This window comes from Xenopus laevis, chromosome 3L (genome assembly GCF_017654675.1).
Source record: "Xenopus laevis strain J_2021 chromosome 3L, Xenopus_laevis_v10.1, whole genome shotgun sequence".
NCBI classification, from domain to species: domain Eukaryota; kingdom Metazoa; phylum Chordata; class Amphibia; order Anura; family Pipidae; genus Xenopus; species Xenopus laevis.
In genome coordinates, this window is record NC_054375.1 from 83456335 (window position 1) to 83472400 (window position 16066).

The 16066-nt window shown below is 36.3% G+C and overlaps 1 protein-coding gene across 4 annotated transcripts in view; it reads right to left on the reverse strand.

Annotated features, from left to right (window-relative positions):
* The window catches only part of kmt2e.L (lysine (K)-specific methyltransferase 2E L homeolog), a 61434-nt gene that overhangs the window by 16734 nt on the left and 28634 nt on the right, over nucleotides 1-16066 (reverse strand). For 3 of the 4 annotated variants that reach the window (XM_041586528.1, XM_041586527.1, XM_041586530.1), the window contains 7 exons: nucleotides 15083-15121; nucleotides 13849-14076; nucleotides 12618-12748; nucleotides 11771-11888; nucleotides 8816-8925; nucleotides 7903-8164; nucleotides 6135-6233 (listed from right to left, as the gene is read on the reverse strand). In XM_041586528.1, the coding sequence (XP_041442462.1) occupies nucleotides 6135-6233; nucleotides 7903-8164; nucleotides 8816-8925; nucleotides 11771-11888; nucleotides 12618-12748; nucleotides 13849-14076; nucleotides 15083-15121 (987 nt within the window). The remainder of the gene's footprint in view (nucleotides 1-6134; nucleotides 6234-7902; nucleotides 8165-8815; nucleotides 8926-11770; nucleotides 11889-12617; nucleotides 12749-13848; nucleotides 14077-15082; nucleotides 15122-16066) is intronic. The other variant, XM_041586529.1, reaches the window with a different exon arrangement.

The following is a 16066-nucleotide window of genomic DNA, read 5'->3' on the forward strand; positions in this document are numbered from 1 at the left end:
GCTAAAAGCCAATTAAGTGAGAAACTTTGTTTCTTTTTCTGGCTGTTCAGTGCAGAGAAAAGAGGGACTTTCCAGCACAAATGAGGGACTGCAGGTTGAGCTGTCAAAAGAGGGACTGTCCCTCCGAAAAAGGGACAGTTGGGAGGTATGCAATCTTTTTGATGACCCTGGGGAACAATGGAAGTGGAGGGAACACAAGAAAGAGACAGAAGGGGAGAAAAAGAGATCCCACGACATGGTATCTGCTGTCAGCAAAACGTAATTAAAAAGTTTTAAATATAAGAACTGAAAATATTTAATTGTAAGAAAAGCCATAAGACAAGGTACATACCATTCTCTTTATATCATGCACAATGTGTATCTTATAGCTTTTTTTAATTCAGTGGAGGAGTGTCATTTGAATGAATGGATTCCATGTGTCACTGCAGATTTTGGCCCCAAAATCCACCTCATCATGACAGCAAGAATCCATTAGAGCACTACCAGGTTTGGGAGATTCTTTGCGGACTCAGAAACACCTTGAAATAAGCGTAATCATGTGCTTCTCTAAATCTTTTCTCCTGTCAGCAACTCATGCAGTTACAAGTTGTGATAGGTGGAATACAGATTAGAGCAACTGGGACACTAGAACAACTCCACATTTATTTGATAAATACTCTTTGTAGTCATTGTTGCACTTACAGGCCAGATGAAAGTTGCTCTAAAATGTGGCTTAAAGGAATTGTTCAGTATAAAAATAAAAACTGGGTAAATAGATAGGTTGTGCAAAATAAAACATGTTTCTAATATAGTTAGTTAGCCAAAAATGTAATGTATAAAGGCTGGAGTGAATTGATGTATAACATGTCAGTCAGGACTCTACTTCCTGCTTTTCAGCTCTCTTGGTTTACACTGACTGGTTACCAGGCAGTAACCAATCAGAGACTTGAGGGGGGCACATGGGTCATATCTGTTGCTTTTGAATCTGAGCTGAATGCTGAGGATCAATTACAAACTCACTGAACAGAAATGTACCATGTGGCCCCCCTTCAGGTCGCTGACTAACTCAGAGTTATAGAGCTGAAAAGCAGGAAGTTGGATTCTGGCTGTTTTATTAGACATCTGTTCACTCCAGCTTTTATATATTACATTTTTGGCTAACTAACTATATTAGAAACATTTTTTATTTTGCACAGCCTATTTACACAGTTTTTATTTTCACACTGAACTATTCCTTTACAGGCCTGTCACCCAAAACAAATATTCAAAAACCTATTTTATCACATTAGTCAAGCAAAATGAACTTTAATTACACTGTATAAATTATTTGAATCTTGCTTCCTTCAGTCTGGGATTTCAAAATTATAGCAAGCAGGCAGGAGCCATTTTGTGGAAACTGTTATTAAGACAAGCCTTGCATCATCTCAGAATCTTGTTTGTGCACCAGAATGTGGGACCCAATGTCCATTCCCATGCCCTGGCTACACAATTAAATGGTGACTAAAACAGGGGAATATGTGGAGAGCAGTGACATCTAAGAAGTGCTGGATGGAAAGTGAAAGTAATTGTCGGGCCCCGCCTCTACACCACGGGCATAGAGGAGGGGCAGGCAATATTTGATTGACAGCTGAGATTTTTAAAATGAGCTTACAACAGCTATGAATGCTTTAATAAAAAATAGAAATTGGATTTCATGTTTAATTTGAACAGCACTTTTATTATACAGATTTGTGTGTCTGGGTGACAGGTCCATATTAAATGTGTCAACCAGCAATTCTGAGCAACTACAACCTAATCTCTCAAATGAAACCCACAAGTGTTGGAGATTACATCCGAACAGAGAGTGATTTTGGGCATTTTGTTTGCTGCCCGCTGAGCTGGAAATCACACAAGCAACAAAATGCCTGGAATTACCAAGTGTGTTTTTAGAGGAACATTAACACCAAAAAATTAAAGTAATGAAAATATCATGTAGTGTTGCCCTGCACTGGTAAAACTAATCTGTTTGCTTCAGAAACACTACTATAGTTCATATAAACAAGCTGCTGTGTAGCAATAGCGGAAATTGAAAAAAGGCTATATGGCACAGGTTAAATAGTGGATAACAGATAAAACCATTATGTTCTACAGAGCTTATCTGCCTTTTGCTGTGTAACTTGAGTCTTTTCTCCTTTGAATGGCTGCCCCCATGGCTACACAGCAGCTTATTTATATAAACAGTAGTAGTGTTTCTGAAGCAAACAATGCAGTTTTACCAGTGCAGGGCAACACTATTATATTTTTATTACTTTAAAATACAAATTTTTTGATGTTACTGTTCCTTTAAGCAAAACTCAGCTACAATCAGGCCCCTGAGGAAAAAAGCACAGGAATTGTGAAGACAGAACAGTATCTTAATTTTTCAAATTAAAAAAAAAATCCATCACTGCTCTAATTGACTAAAAATATACAAAACCAACACAGTTCCTCTTCAACAAATTTCCATGGATAACTGATGAAAATGTTCTGAGTATTAATGGAATTTCAGAAAACTTGCCTCAAAGCTTGCATTTTACACTCCGTTAACACAAAGATTAGTTGTTTTCAGAACCTGGGATGCACCAAGCTTTTCCCACCACAATTTCCCACAGGAAACAGAACAAAAATATTCCATAATAATTTCTAGCATTTTGGCTGCTGCAAAACAAACCCACTGCCTGCATTTTGTTTGAGCCCCTAACAGCTGACCTCAAAAATATAAAAATATATTTTTTGTAAAGTATGGATTTTCAGGAATGATAAATAAGCTGAATTGAGCATTTATGAAATGTGTGGAATTGCTTTAAAGCTTGGACTTTACAGACTGTTATATCCCATGTGTTCTTAGGTACAAAGATAAATAAGAATGCTGGAATGCTGGTATCTTTTAAAGTGATACGGACACTAAAAATGTTATTTTCAAAATATGAATGTACATTAAAAGTTACCAATAGGTCATGTTGATCATTTTTTACTGATAGTTCTGCTTTTGTAAGTAATTGTTACTTGAAGTTCCTAAACCCGACTGTTTTGCCAACCTGACTGTCCCTTCAAAATTTGTCAGAGTTTCTAATGCTAACGGACTCCTGCTGCACAAATATGGCAGCCCCTCATACAGGAACATGGGGGTAATGTAAAAGCATCTAGCAAATAGGTTTATGACAAAATTATATATAGTATACAAATACAATATTATGATAGATATAAAAAAGGCTATTTTCTGGTGTCAGTATCTCTTTAACAGTTTGATTTCCAATATTCATAGCATTACCAAGTATGTGGCAAGCAGAGGCTACAAAATGAAACTTCTCACACAAAATATTAGAGAGCCAACAAGTAATCCAGAACAATGCAGAATATAAATAAAATCACCAACAAGGAAATAAAGAAAATATATTTTTTAAAAAATGGAGAGACTGCTGGTCAATATCCCAGTTCCACTGGTCAGCAAGGATAGAGCTTTTAAGCTGGACAAACAAAAAAAGTCTTTAAATATGGATTAACACCCATATGAGACAAAGAAGGTCATTTTAGAATTTATAAGGTCAACAAATCTGGCACTGTGTGTTCCGTACATAAATAAGCTAAAAAAGAACAACAGTTGAAAAGAATTTTCATTGAAGAAGATGCACCTGGAATAGCCATCCTCAGGTGAATTAACATGGGAAAGGCTACCCCAGCTAAATATGTAGTGCAGAATCTTTATAAAAAGCAGCGATGCTTTAAAGGACCAGGCAAGTGGATTTTGTGAGCTTGATTAAAATGAAGCAAGAGAAAATTCTAGCATTTCACTGTTTGAACATTTCACTGGTGTCTATAAACACAGGGGGGAAAGTTCTGGGTGTACGGAGGGGGGCGGGGGCCCGGCTGCGCGTCCTGCGCCAGGGCCCGCCCCCCCTCCAGTTACGCTTATGATAAGAGACAAGCTTTTTATCACGTATCACAGGTTGATGTTTTAGTACTAGGTTATGTACTAAATGCATTTTAAACAGCACTTTTTCTTTGTTCACATATGTTCTTGAGAAGGGCTTATGGAAAAGAAGCGATACATTGTCACTGTACAATATACTAAATATGGAGTAGAAGTGACATTATTAATTCTTCTTCATTCCTTTTAAAATGCATGAACATAAGCTTAAATCAGCTAAAGTCTCAGGTTAACAGTTAGGTATTCTGTCCTCTCTGGTTCCACAGAAAAGTGTGTCATCTCAGAAAAACTTTGTTAAAAAGGATGCTTTCTGTTTAGACCTGAGAAGGTACTCAAGCAGAAACATGGAAATGTTCTAAGCCGCCTGTTGCTACCAGTGTAATGCTGGGGTCTGAGGTCCAAGATGTCTGAAGGACTCCTCAGGGCATCATTATACAGATTTTATATTTATAAAGTGACAACATATTGTTACTATAATGGAAAGATAGATTGTACAACATATGCTAGGAATGTACCAAACATTTTTTTTAATCACAGCTGCTGCTGATACTATATATTAAGTTTGGATCATGAAGAATTGTAAAATATGCACAGGACACTGTCAAATTAAATTTACATTTCTGGTCAGTATAGGGCAGGGGTCCCCAACCTTTTTTTTACCCGTGAGCCACATTCAAGTATAAAAAAAAGAAGTTGGAGAGCAACACAAGCATGCAAAAAATTTCTAGGGGAGCCAAATATGGTCTGTAATTGGCTATTGGTAGTTCCTATGTGGACTTGCATCCAAAAGGGGGCTCTGTTTGGCAGTACACGTGTTGCCCTTATGGATGGGATTAAAAAACAAGCACCTGCTTTGAGGCTACTGGGAGGCCTCTGATGAAATGCCAGAAAGAGGCATGAAATGCGTCAGGTGACCTAACATGTCATAGGGTAGGAATACATCTGTAATGGATGCCTGTTTGTTGTTTTAATCACCCCAATACAGCAGGATATTTTGATTTTATTCTACACGTGTGGAATGGTTTTCTCTACCACTATACCCCCCCATACTTGATGTCTACTGGAATGGAGACCAGCACGAGGAAATCTACGCACTGTTGAGAATGGGCACAATGGAGGAGTGGCCTCTTGGGTACTGACATGTGAGTCTTTTCTCTAATCCAAGGGAAACATGTTGCTTATGAGCTACTGGTTGGGGATCACTGGTATTGAGAATTCCAACATCCTATGATATTTGCTACACTGTAAATAAGGATGTACTATTGCTCAGTGTTTAGCACTGCTGCCCACCAGAACTGCTTCCTGAATGCAATCCTGAATAGGTAACTATCTGCAATAGGGTTACCAGATCACTTCAAAATTGAGGGACACGTCTAATAGAAGCAGTTACATTTAACTGCAATTAGTGCAGCCCTTCTAGCTGGATTTTTTAGATGTGTGCCTGAATTTTCAAGTTATCTGGTAACCCTAATCTGCAAGGATTTAGTATGTTCTCCTCACCTCTGTGTGGGTTTCCTATAGCCACTCCTGCTTTGAGGGCTCTCAGCGAAACGGTCCCTAAAGTGACATGCATGAATGTGATATTAAACTTAGGAGTGATTGAGGAATTGCTAAAATGTGATGCATAAAATGGTCTGAACCTATAAAAAATATTGTGCTTTATTTATAAAAAAAAACCACCCAAAAAAAAAAGAATTTTTAACCCACACCCAATTTTTACTCACTGCTTCTGGAGACTTTGGCAGTATGGATAATCAAAGCTTCAAAGAAGGTGTTACAAGTTGATTTGATTATCAACAGGAAATTTGAGTACATTTTTTAATTGTACCGACGTTAACTGCAGAATGTGCGAGAACATTTACTTTCAAACACAGTTTTGAAATATATACTGTACAAAATCAAGCATATCAAATAAGTTTTATGATTCAATGAGGAGCAGAGGGAAAGCCTTTAAAGCAGTGCAAATATGCAGAAAATGTATTTACCATAACCACATAAAGCCTTTGAACAAAAATCAACAAAGAGCCATTTATAGAGCCAAGTGAAATGAATGCATTAAGCAAGCCTTGTATTAGAGAACGATGCAGACAGGAAGCAATTATTATATCTTTGTCTAAAGCCTAAGAGGAAGCAACAGTCAGCATGGGAAGAGCAGTTGTCACCAAGGCCAAGTGACAGCTTTAACTAGAAACTATCTTCCCCGACTTACCATCTTCCTTTTCCTTTCTGCAATCTGCTCCTCTGTTTCCATTTCTACGTCAATGCTAAGAGGAGTTTTGTCTTCTATATCATCATTATTATCTGGCTCCTGAAAGATGGGATGGAAATGACTGCTTTATAGAAGCTCCGCTGCGCTATTTACTCAAGGGATACTAAACCTAGCAAATCCAGACCAAAGACTTGAATTATATCTTTGAACAAAGGTGCTTCTGTGCAATTTACATATGAACAGAGGATCAATCAGTGTTAAAACCAAATCCAAAATAATCCTTTCAAATGGCTCCTACACTGAACCAGGCTATCGTTGTAGTACTCATGATAGAAATAATAAAACCATATTTTGCATTTTAAACTGTGCCAAAATACACTGAAAAGTACCAGTAAAGTGTGTATTTATAAAAAGCCTTAAAAATGCAGGCTACAACTGCTCCAAAGAACCTAGGGTTATTGATATCACAATATTCCTCAGAAAAAAGGAGTAAATAACATAGCATTTTAGTGATGGACCACAACATGCACATCACACAGTCACTCTAATAAAAACATGGTTTGGCTGGAGGAAAACAAAAAGTAAAATTCTACTGCAAACCCTCATGTTTTGAAAGAGAATGAATTGCCCCCTTAAAAAAAGTATTTTCTATTAAATACAACAAGAAATACACCCCAGAATTGTTTTTATTTTGTTTTTTTGAAGACTAGCCTTCAGTGGTGTTAGACACATCTGAACATTAGTGTTAACTTTACAATAAAGTATTCAATACTAATTAAAAAAAAAAAAGTTTCCTTTAGTTTACAATACAATTTTCTATGGACATGTATGTCCATTTCTAAAGGCTCAAAAACCTTGGAAGTTATTGTTCAACCACTAAACCAGAGTATAACCCTATGGCGATAAATTTGTCAGTGGTTTACACAAATAAACTAAAATTCCAAGCAATGCAGGCTCTGAAGTATACTGTTCCAGTGAGGTGAAATCAGACATGTACATTTATTTTTATTTAAAAAAAAAATAAAAAAAAAGGATAAAAAATTACAACTACTATGGCTAAAATACATTTAGCTTCAAATGTCAAGGCTCAAATTTGTAAAAGCAACAGCAAATTACTATGGGGAAACCAGTCTTGATGTTAACAGTTCCAAGTGGCACCTGCTGAAAACTGCTCAGAGCTGTTTGAGGGTACAGAGCACAGAAATATATTCAATGATTTAAAATTTGTCAGGGGCACTGTAATGGCTTCATTATGTAATGTTAATTTTTAAGTCTAACAAGCAGTCGTTTTTCCAAGCTAAATAAAGGCTGATGGTAGACATAGCATCTTCCAGCCTGCTGAAAATAGCCTGAAATGCACCCCCATTCCCAAATTTGGCCAGCTTGCTTTTAGGTAATACTCCTTTAAATATGTAGTTGTTACAGAAAAAATTGCCTCCTTGGGTACATATGATGGTTTCAATAGACTTTCATAGCATAAAGCTACTGTATATACCAATCCTGACAAGCAGAACATTTATTTGCATTCTTAAAGGAATATTTTCCCTAGATTTGTCCTGGGAATACTCACCTTTGAAAGGAAAACCATCTACAAGAAAAGTTATGCATTCAAACCTGAACTAAACGGAAGATTACTTATGTGGTAAACCTGTTAACATTCTTCACTTGTTTGTTGGCTATGGCTGCTAAAATATTGTGGAAGAAAAGTATTTTAGCTTGTGCACTTTGCAAAGTCAATAGGGATCATGACAGAAATGTAAATTCTTACCTGGTTGTTTGATATTGACAGTCTAAGAGGGGAGAGCTTTCTTTGCTTATTATCTGATGTTTTAAATTTGTTAATTGCGTCATCTGAATCTATTACAATGTTCTGGTTTTGAGATTCTCGTTCTTTTGAAAGTTCTTTTTCTTTTCTTCCCTTTTTTCTTCTAGTTTCATAGCCACTGTTATTTTCTGTTGGCTCTGTACCGCATCGGAGAACTGGGCAATCTGGATTGTCTTTCAGGCATGCACAGTCCACCTTATATTTACTGTGATTTAGAAATAAAAAAAAGTAGTCATTTTAAAGCATAACAAATTTCCACATTATTAAAAGCATTTTTGGGAGGCATTTGTGTGTTTAAAAATACAAAAAAAACCAACAAGGTCTTGTATTCTAGGGAAGCACCAATTACAAGAGATAGCCGGACCAGAGACTTTTTTTTGCAGAATTCCTATTCAGTTAAATCTAGTACCTAGCCAAACCAATTCTGAACACTAAAAATCAAGTGACAAATTAAAGCATTTGACTGCTAATAACCACTTTCTCTTCATTTAATTGGAAAATTCATAGTCTATAGTAGATTTATGAGGCAGTAGGTGGTTTGCTTGGACATTCTGATTATGTGTTTCTAACTTGTATGTTCCTAAGTCACAGTCATATTGTGGAAAATACTTAACTCTCTAGCTGGCAGAGTGATCATAGGATTGCAGAAGAAAGACCTGACAGGTGTGCTATTTACTATTAATAACAGACAGTCATTCACTCTATAGAGTTAATATTGTTATAGTAACTTGGTTTCCTACAATGGTTGGTCCAAGGCTCAACATCTTATACAATAATACTATTGGGTCACTTATTTACTTGTAGGTTTCAGAAAAACAAAGAAAAAAAAATATGAATTCCATCCTCCCTTACTCACCAATTTGCATAATCAAAATCAAAAGCAATAGTGATTTCTGCCCCTTTTGGAACGCTTGAAATGGAGTATATATATAGGTGAATAGTTCCTTCTTCGATAACATGCCGCACCTATGAAAAAAAAGATGGCAGGACTCAAATTTTTAGAAATATGAAGGTTTAACAGTGCAGCCTCAAATTGGCAGGGAGCATGGGCACTATGTAACATTAGGATGCACTCTTGTTGTTTGGTATGGATTTTATACATTTCTAATCTGGGAAACTACTAATTCTGGTTGTATGTTCAGAGCGGATTAGTTCAAAACTCTAAAAGCAACATTTATCACAGTTTGGCCATCAAAGCTTATTGGTATAACCGGTTTCAGGTATGCAGATAAACTACGTACAATATAATCTACAAACATGTCAACTCACCTGCATTGTACCCTAATTTAAACATGTCTCAGCATTTTACCCATAACAGATCCCTGACCTGCCTTTACTAATTTGCACCCAAATCCTTGCTTTAACGGCTACACTGAAACACACTAAAAGTCACCCAAATTTCACAAAAAAAGGTCAAACAGGGTGCAAGAATGAAGTTTGAGACCAGGGCCTAAGCAGGCAAAGCCAAGATGCACTGATCTTGGTTAGCACTGCTGAATCAATACTATTTGGCTTATAGCAAAACTTTAAATTTCATTTGAATTATAGCAGACTTGTTGTCTATGTTGATGACATGTTGTCCAATAACACATTTGTGGGCCAAATGGCCATGAACGCCTTAAGCTCTAACCATGGTGTCCAGTACGTAAGAATACATGACTAATATAAACTCTGGTACAGCTCCATGGATATCAAAAGAATCAACTAAACATTTCCCCTAATTCACATTTCCCTTAGTTTCGGAGGGACAGAGGCAGTAGAAAGGAGAAGGTGTATTGTCTGTATAGGCCAGTAAGTTTGAGATTTGTGGTGGACAAATTATTTGAAGGCTTGTTAAGGGATCACATTCACAATTATGTTATGGAGAATGACATTATGGGCATTAATCAGCATGGCTTTATTGAGGATAGATCATGTCAGACAAACTCGATTGTTTTTTTTCGATGAGGTAAGTAAGATGTCGGACGGTTGGGAAAAGCATTCAATACAGTGCCCCACAAACGACTGCTTTCTAAACTAAGGTCTGTTGGGTTTAATGAAGTCTTTGCATATGGATAGGAAACTGGCTACAGGATCGGGTACAGAGGGTGGTTGTTAATGGGACATTCTCTACTTGGAGTAAGGTTCTTAGTTGGGTCCCTCAGGGCTCTGTATTGGGTCTAGTTTTATTTAACTTGTTCAGTTGACTTAGGGGAGGGTATTGTAAGTAATGTATCCGTGTTTGCAGATAACACAACTATGCAGCCCAATTAATTCCATCCACAATTCAGCATCTTTGCAACAGGATCTTGACAAACTGGCAATCTGGGTGGCTACGTGGCAGATGAGATCCAATGTTGATTAATTTAAAGTTATGCACCTGGGATGTAAAAATATCCAAGCCACTTATACCCTTAATGGAACTGCACTAGGCAAATCCATAATGGAAAAGGACCTTGGATTCTTTGTAGAAACTAAACTTGGCTGTAGCAAGCAATGCCAGTCAGCAGCTTCAAAGTTAAACAAGGTCTTGAGTTGTATTAAAAGGGGCATAAATTAGTGGGAGGAAGGGGTTCTTCTTCCACTGTACAGAGCACTGGTAAGGCCCAATCTAGAAAAAGCCATATAGTTTTGGTCTCAGAGGAAAGGAAGTTGGGTTGTTCACACTGAAGAGGCGCTTAAGGAGGGATATGATAACTAGGTATAACAATTTAAGAGGATCATATAATAATCTTTTTAATGCTTTATTTTGCAGTAGGTCCTTCCAGCCGACACGTGGGCACTCATTCTGATTAGAAGAAAGGAGGTTCCTTCTAAATATATATATTTTTTTTTTACAGTGAGTGCTGTGAAGATGTGGAATCAGTCATACAGGCTGATACATTAGATAGCTTTAAGAAGGGGTTGAACTGGTCCGATTACCATCTTGGGAATTTATCCCGTCTGAAGCAAATTGAAGAGGCTTCAGATGGGGCTTTTTTGTCTTCCTCTGGATCAACTAGCAGTTAGGCAGGTTATTTATAGACTTAAAAGGTTGAACTTGATGGATAGTGTCTTTCCACTTACGGTTGCCATGCACCTTCTGCTACTGTAATGTCTCAAAAAGCAGGCAAGTTGTTCCTTTGCTGAATTAAGGGTAACAAAAGTTAATGTAATGAAATCTGAATTGACCCACAAATATGTGAGAAAAAAAAAAAAAAAGAAAGGATGGCAATAATAATTGTATGGAAGGGGAAGCCAGCCATGGAGTACATTAGTGGAAATACTTATTGAAAGCATTAGATATCTGTGGAACCGTACCAGTTATAGTATAGTATGTTATAGCAATGTTTTGTTTTCTATATGTAGCCATATTATATGCTAAAGGGGTCTGTTACGATATTTCAGACCAAAAATGGGTGCCTGGACAAAAAGTCTTAAAATCGCAAGAACAATGTTACTTTTATGATACATTCTATTTAGGCCCTTTCCTATTAATCTTCAGAACGCTCATTCAAACATTGCCTGGTTGCCAGGGTAATCTCTGCTAGCTACACAGGTATGGGACCTGTTATTCAGAATATTTAGGAACTGGGAGTTTCTGGATAACAGATTTGGATCAAGTACAAGGTACTGTTTTATCATCACAGAGAAAAAGGAAATCATTCAAACAATTTGGATATTTGGATAACATGGAGTCTTTGGGAGATGGCCTTTACGTAATTTGGAGCTTCCTGGATAAATGGTTTCCGAAAAATTGATCCCATACCTGTACCAACAGGAAAGTTGTTCAAGAATTTCAAGACATAAACGTTTAACTTATTCAATACCATATAAATTGTCCGAAACATACCTCCGCATTAGGGGTACAGGAACGTCGTATAAATCGAGCCTCATTTCCAAATGTCCTTGCATCAACACACATTTCTAATCCATGAAATTTAGAATAAAACAAAATAAAAGGGTATGGCCTATGGAAAGCATAAAAAGGAAAAAAAAAACAAACAAAAAAAAAAAAGATAAACCAAACAAGTTTAAGTGTATAAGAGTAAATTATACTTTTGTTTTACCGCTTTTAATAACAAAGCAATAGAATCGACACAATTGCACAATTTTTCCTAACTACTTTGGTTTATTTTGCCAATACATTTTGACTTTTAAGATCCAGTAAGTAAATGCTTTTATCTACCCACACAAATAAGGTCACATTGTATGCACTTTTAGGCTAGGGCCAGACGATGTCAACACAGACGATGCTCCGCAGGCAGATAAACTTGTTTGTCAAGGCTGATGTGAATGATGTATTATCTCTGCACACAGTGGAGGAATAAGTCAGCGCTATATAAATAACTAATAACAGTAAGGCTGCTAAACAAGCACATCTATCACTCCACTGTGGAAAGTTTTCTGTGGCACATTTATACACATTAACTGTTGACCAAAAAGTCAGTGTAGTACCCTCATTTTGTTGAAGAGGCATGAATTGGTTCATGGACAGTACATAAATGGTAATTCTAATTGCATAGGGGTATCTGTAGTTGAGCAACTTCTCCAATGGCTGAATTTCTAATTTTTTTTTATCAGTGACACCTAATGAAGCCGCAAATAACTTTGGCTACACTTTTGATTTAAGCGTATGATTTATGCATAAGGCTTATGTTGAATAAAGCTTAGTAAATACAAAACCAAAACACACATACCTTTTGAAGAAATACCCATTTGCTTCAAACTGCTCCCGGAGCATAAATTTCCCCCTGTATTCTATAATTAGTGTTTCAGGAAGCAAGTCTTTGGCAGCCTTTAAAATTTTTTTATTCTTTTGTAGATAGCTCTGTAGGGACAAGACATTATTTTACTGCATAAAATTCACAATATGTATTGCTGGTGCATCAAAATCAAGTGTGGCCTTGCCTGCCTCAGTTAGGGTTAGTATGCCAGATCATGCCCTCCCATTCCATTTTACCTCCGTCATAGCTAACATTTGCAGTTTTCTCCAAGAGAAGAAGGTATTATTAGGGCAGTAATTGTGTCTATGCACCAAAGTAATAGGCAGTAAAGGCTTACAACAATAAAATGTTGAGATAACTGGAGGTCAATACATTAAAGAATTAAAAAGGAAATGTCTATGGAAGAAGTGGAAATAAGAAATGTTTCAAATATAATCAATTACAAATTCTGATAATCAAGTACTGCCCTCTCAGCAACCCGTTTCTTCTCCATGCGGAAATCTAAATGAGGATTTTAATTGACAGCTCTAATACATTACTGGTGTTCACTAACCTTAAGGTAAAAACAAAAGAAAAAAAAAAAAAGATTCAGTCAAACTACTGTCACTCAGGTCAGTGGTAATAACTTATTTATGAACCGGTACATAAAGAAATATGTGTTTTAACCATATTTTTGGAGCATTTGTGTGATAACTTGCATCCCGGGCTCAGTTTTTTTGTTTTAATTAGTTTTTTTCTAGCCAGAATTATTACCATTAACCTGAGTGCTGGTAGTTGAAAAAAACAAAAGAAAAAATTGTCCATTATAGTAACCTTTTTTGTTTTCCAGTGGAGCACCACCTCATGCTGTATTTATGCTTGGATGGTGTAAGGGTCTGGATGGATTAGAGGTGCGGTCCCTATTTATTATACATGTTCACTTACCTTGCCTAGATAATGTATTAGAGCCAACTGTCTTAGTTATCCCTCAATCAAAATCTGACTACTGCATGAAGAGAGGATGAAGAGAGACAGAAAGCCGATAACAGAATATTGAAGAGCAATTTGATTATTGAACAAATCACATTTTCTAAATACAACCTATTTCCATTTTGTCTATATTACATCATTTTTGTAGTATTCCCCAAAAAAATTGATTTAACAAAATGCAAGACATTGAAGGTGTATGTTGAACAAAGTACTCTGTGAAAAGCAAAGAGCTCACCTCTACTGGTGGTTTGAAACTTAGATTGCTGGTGTCAAAGCTGGACTTTATCTGTTCTTTTTTATCATTTTCATTACTGAGTCTCAAAGCAATCCTTTGTGCCTCTTTTTGAACTCCTTCACTATATTGGTTGTTGCTTGCTTCTTCATAGTGGTCCATCCATGTCTTGATTTTATTTTCCCATCCAAAAGCATAATTGTCTAAGGGATCCATTTCTGGAGCAGAGCCCTAAAAATGTGAATGAGTATTACAAATTCAAATTTCCCAGCCAGCAGAAAAGGGATTTTAGTGTACTCACTTAAGACACAAACTTCTCTTTAGCTTTTTTTTTGGTAGAGAGAAAAAGGACCTATGGATATTGATCACATCACAAAAGCTGAACACATCAAAAATATATTGACTTATTCCAGTAAGACTGTACTTTCTACATCCAACCAATTGCAAATATATGGCAAAGCCAAGTGATCAAAAGTTTTTTTTTTTTTTTTTTTTAAACCTTAGGTAAGAAAATTCAATCTCCAACACGGGACTAACATGAAGTGAACTCTCATAGAAGCGTAAAAAAGCATGAATGCTACAAGCTTGTGAACACTGATTCTACCATAAAGAATGTGCTCTTCCAACTAAAGAGCACAGGAGACAGAACTACTTTTAGGACTTATGACAGAAGCAAGACCTCCATTTATTTATTTTTTTACTCGTAGGTTCCAACTGGCTCAGATTAAGAGAACAGGACCCGTGTATAGAAGGTTAAAAGGATAAATATACTTCACGTGTTAGGACGGTTTGTGAAATAAATCTCTCCTTTTAACCATCTATAGAAACGAGAATGAAAAGCAGAAAATTAATCTGCACACTCATGCTATGTAGGTCTCCATTAAGTCACCTTGTGTCAGTGCTAACTACTGACCTGTGTGCATTGTTGTGTATAGTCTTATAGGAAGGAGGCAGTGTTTTTTTAGGCTGTCTGTAATTCTCGAATGTATCATTAGAGTCAAACTTCTGTTTGGCACAACAGACTTGTTCATCTTTGTTGCATATTAGGGGTGCAGGCTACATGTGCCTACATTTTACTCTGAGAAGCACAAGTATGAACTGGATGAGAGAAATAAATGGACTCATAGCTCGGATTGCATCAGTGCCATAGTCAAAGTTCTACAACCCTTTGGTGCAACACATTTTTATGGTTATACTATCCCTTTAAGATGCACATAAAAATAACACCAAACTGTACCTTAACACGTGATGATTTTCTTGATCCTTCACGAAAAGCCTAAAGGAGACAAAAAATAAAAATAAAGACATCAAGCTATTGACATATCTTAGTAAAATATATGGAAACAAGAAGCAACATACAATTTTCCTGAATCTAAGTCTATATATTGGACATTTCTAGTATCCGAAAACAAGCACTCTTATTACAACAGTTTTTTCCTGCTGAATGCCTTCATTGGCTACACCACCCTTTATGATGTGATTCAATCTATTTTATGATATTATAGGAACTTGATAACTGATTATAAGCAATATTGTGAACTTCAAATTTGCAAATATGTCTGAAAGAAATCATGGTTTTAAGTAGATCATAAGAGACAAGTAAAAGTACAGATTCGGGGATGTTTAATCAGAATTGGCCAATTTTAACTGTACTTGGATTAAGATTAAAAAGTTATCTAACAGATTTACTGAAACGACAACAGTGCCTTTAATTCTTTCAGTTGCCTAAAAAATAATGTGCCCAAACTCAAGTTTCATGCGTCTTAAAAAGCTAGATGGTAGTTTTAGACTCCATAGAATACAATTAATTCACCAAATAGATAAAAAAGTACAAAATTCCAGAGGATGGAAAGAGTGTTAGGGAGGGTAAAAGATTGTTTTTTATATTGAAAAAGGCAGACTATATTTTTAATACAAGCTTAGTTCATTTTGTTCATGTGGATGTAGGTGCATATAGTCCCCTTTTTGGCAAATCAGCCAGGGCAGCTAAACTATTTTGATTGAATGAAGATAGTTATTTTTTATGTTTTTGAAACAGCTGCCTGATGCGGCCTGAATTCCCGTGAAAAATTAAGCATTATTTTTTAATCAGAAAGAAAGTTGACAGATTTCATACTCTATTTTATAGGGTAGCCGATGGGCTGTCCAACTGTCACAATTAGGGCTTACAAATTATCCCTTTAAAATTAAGCATTTGGAAAAAATAAACAGTGGTACAGAT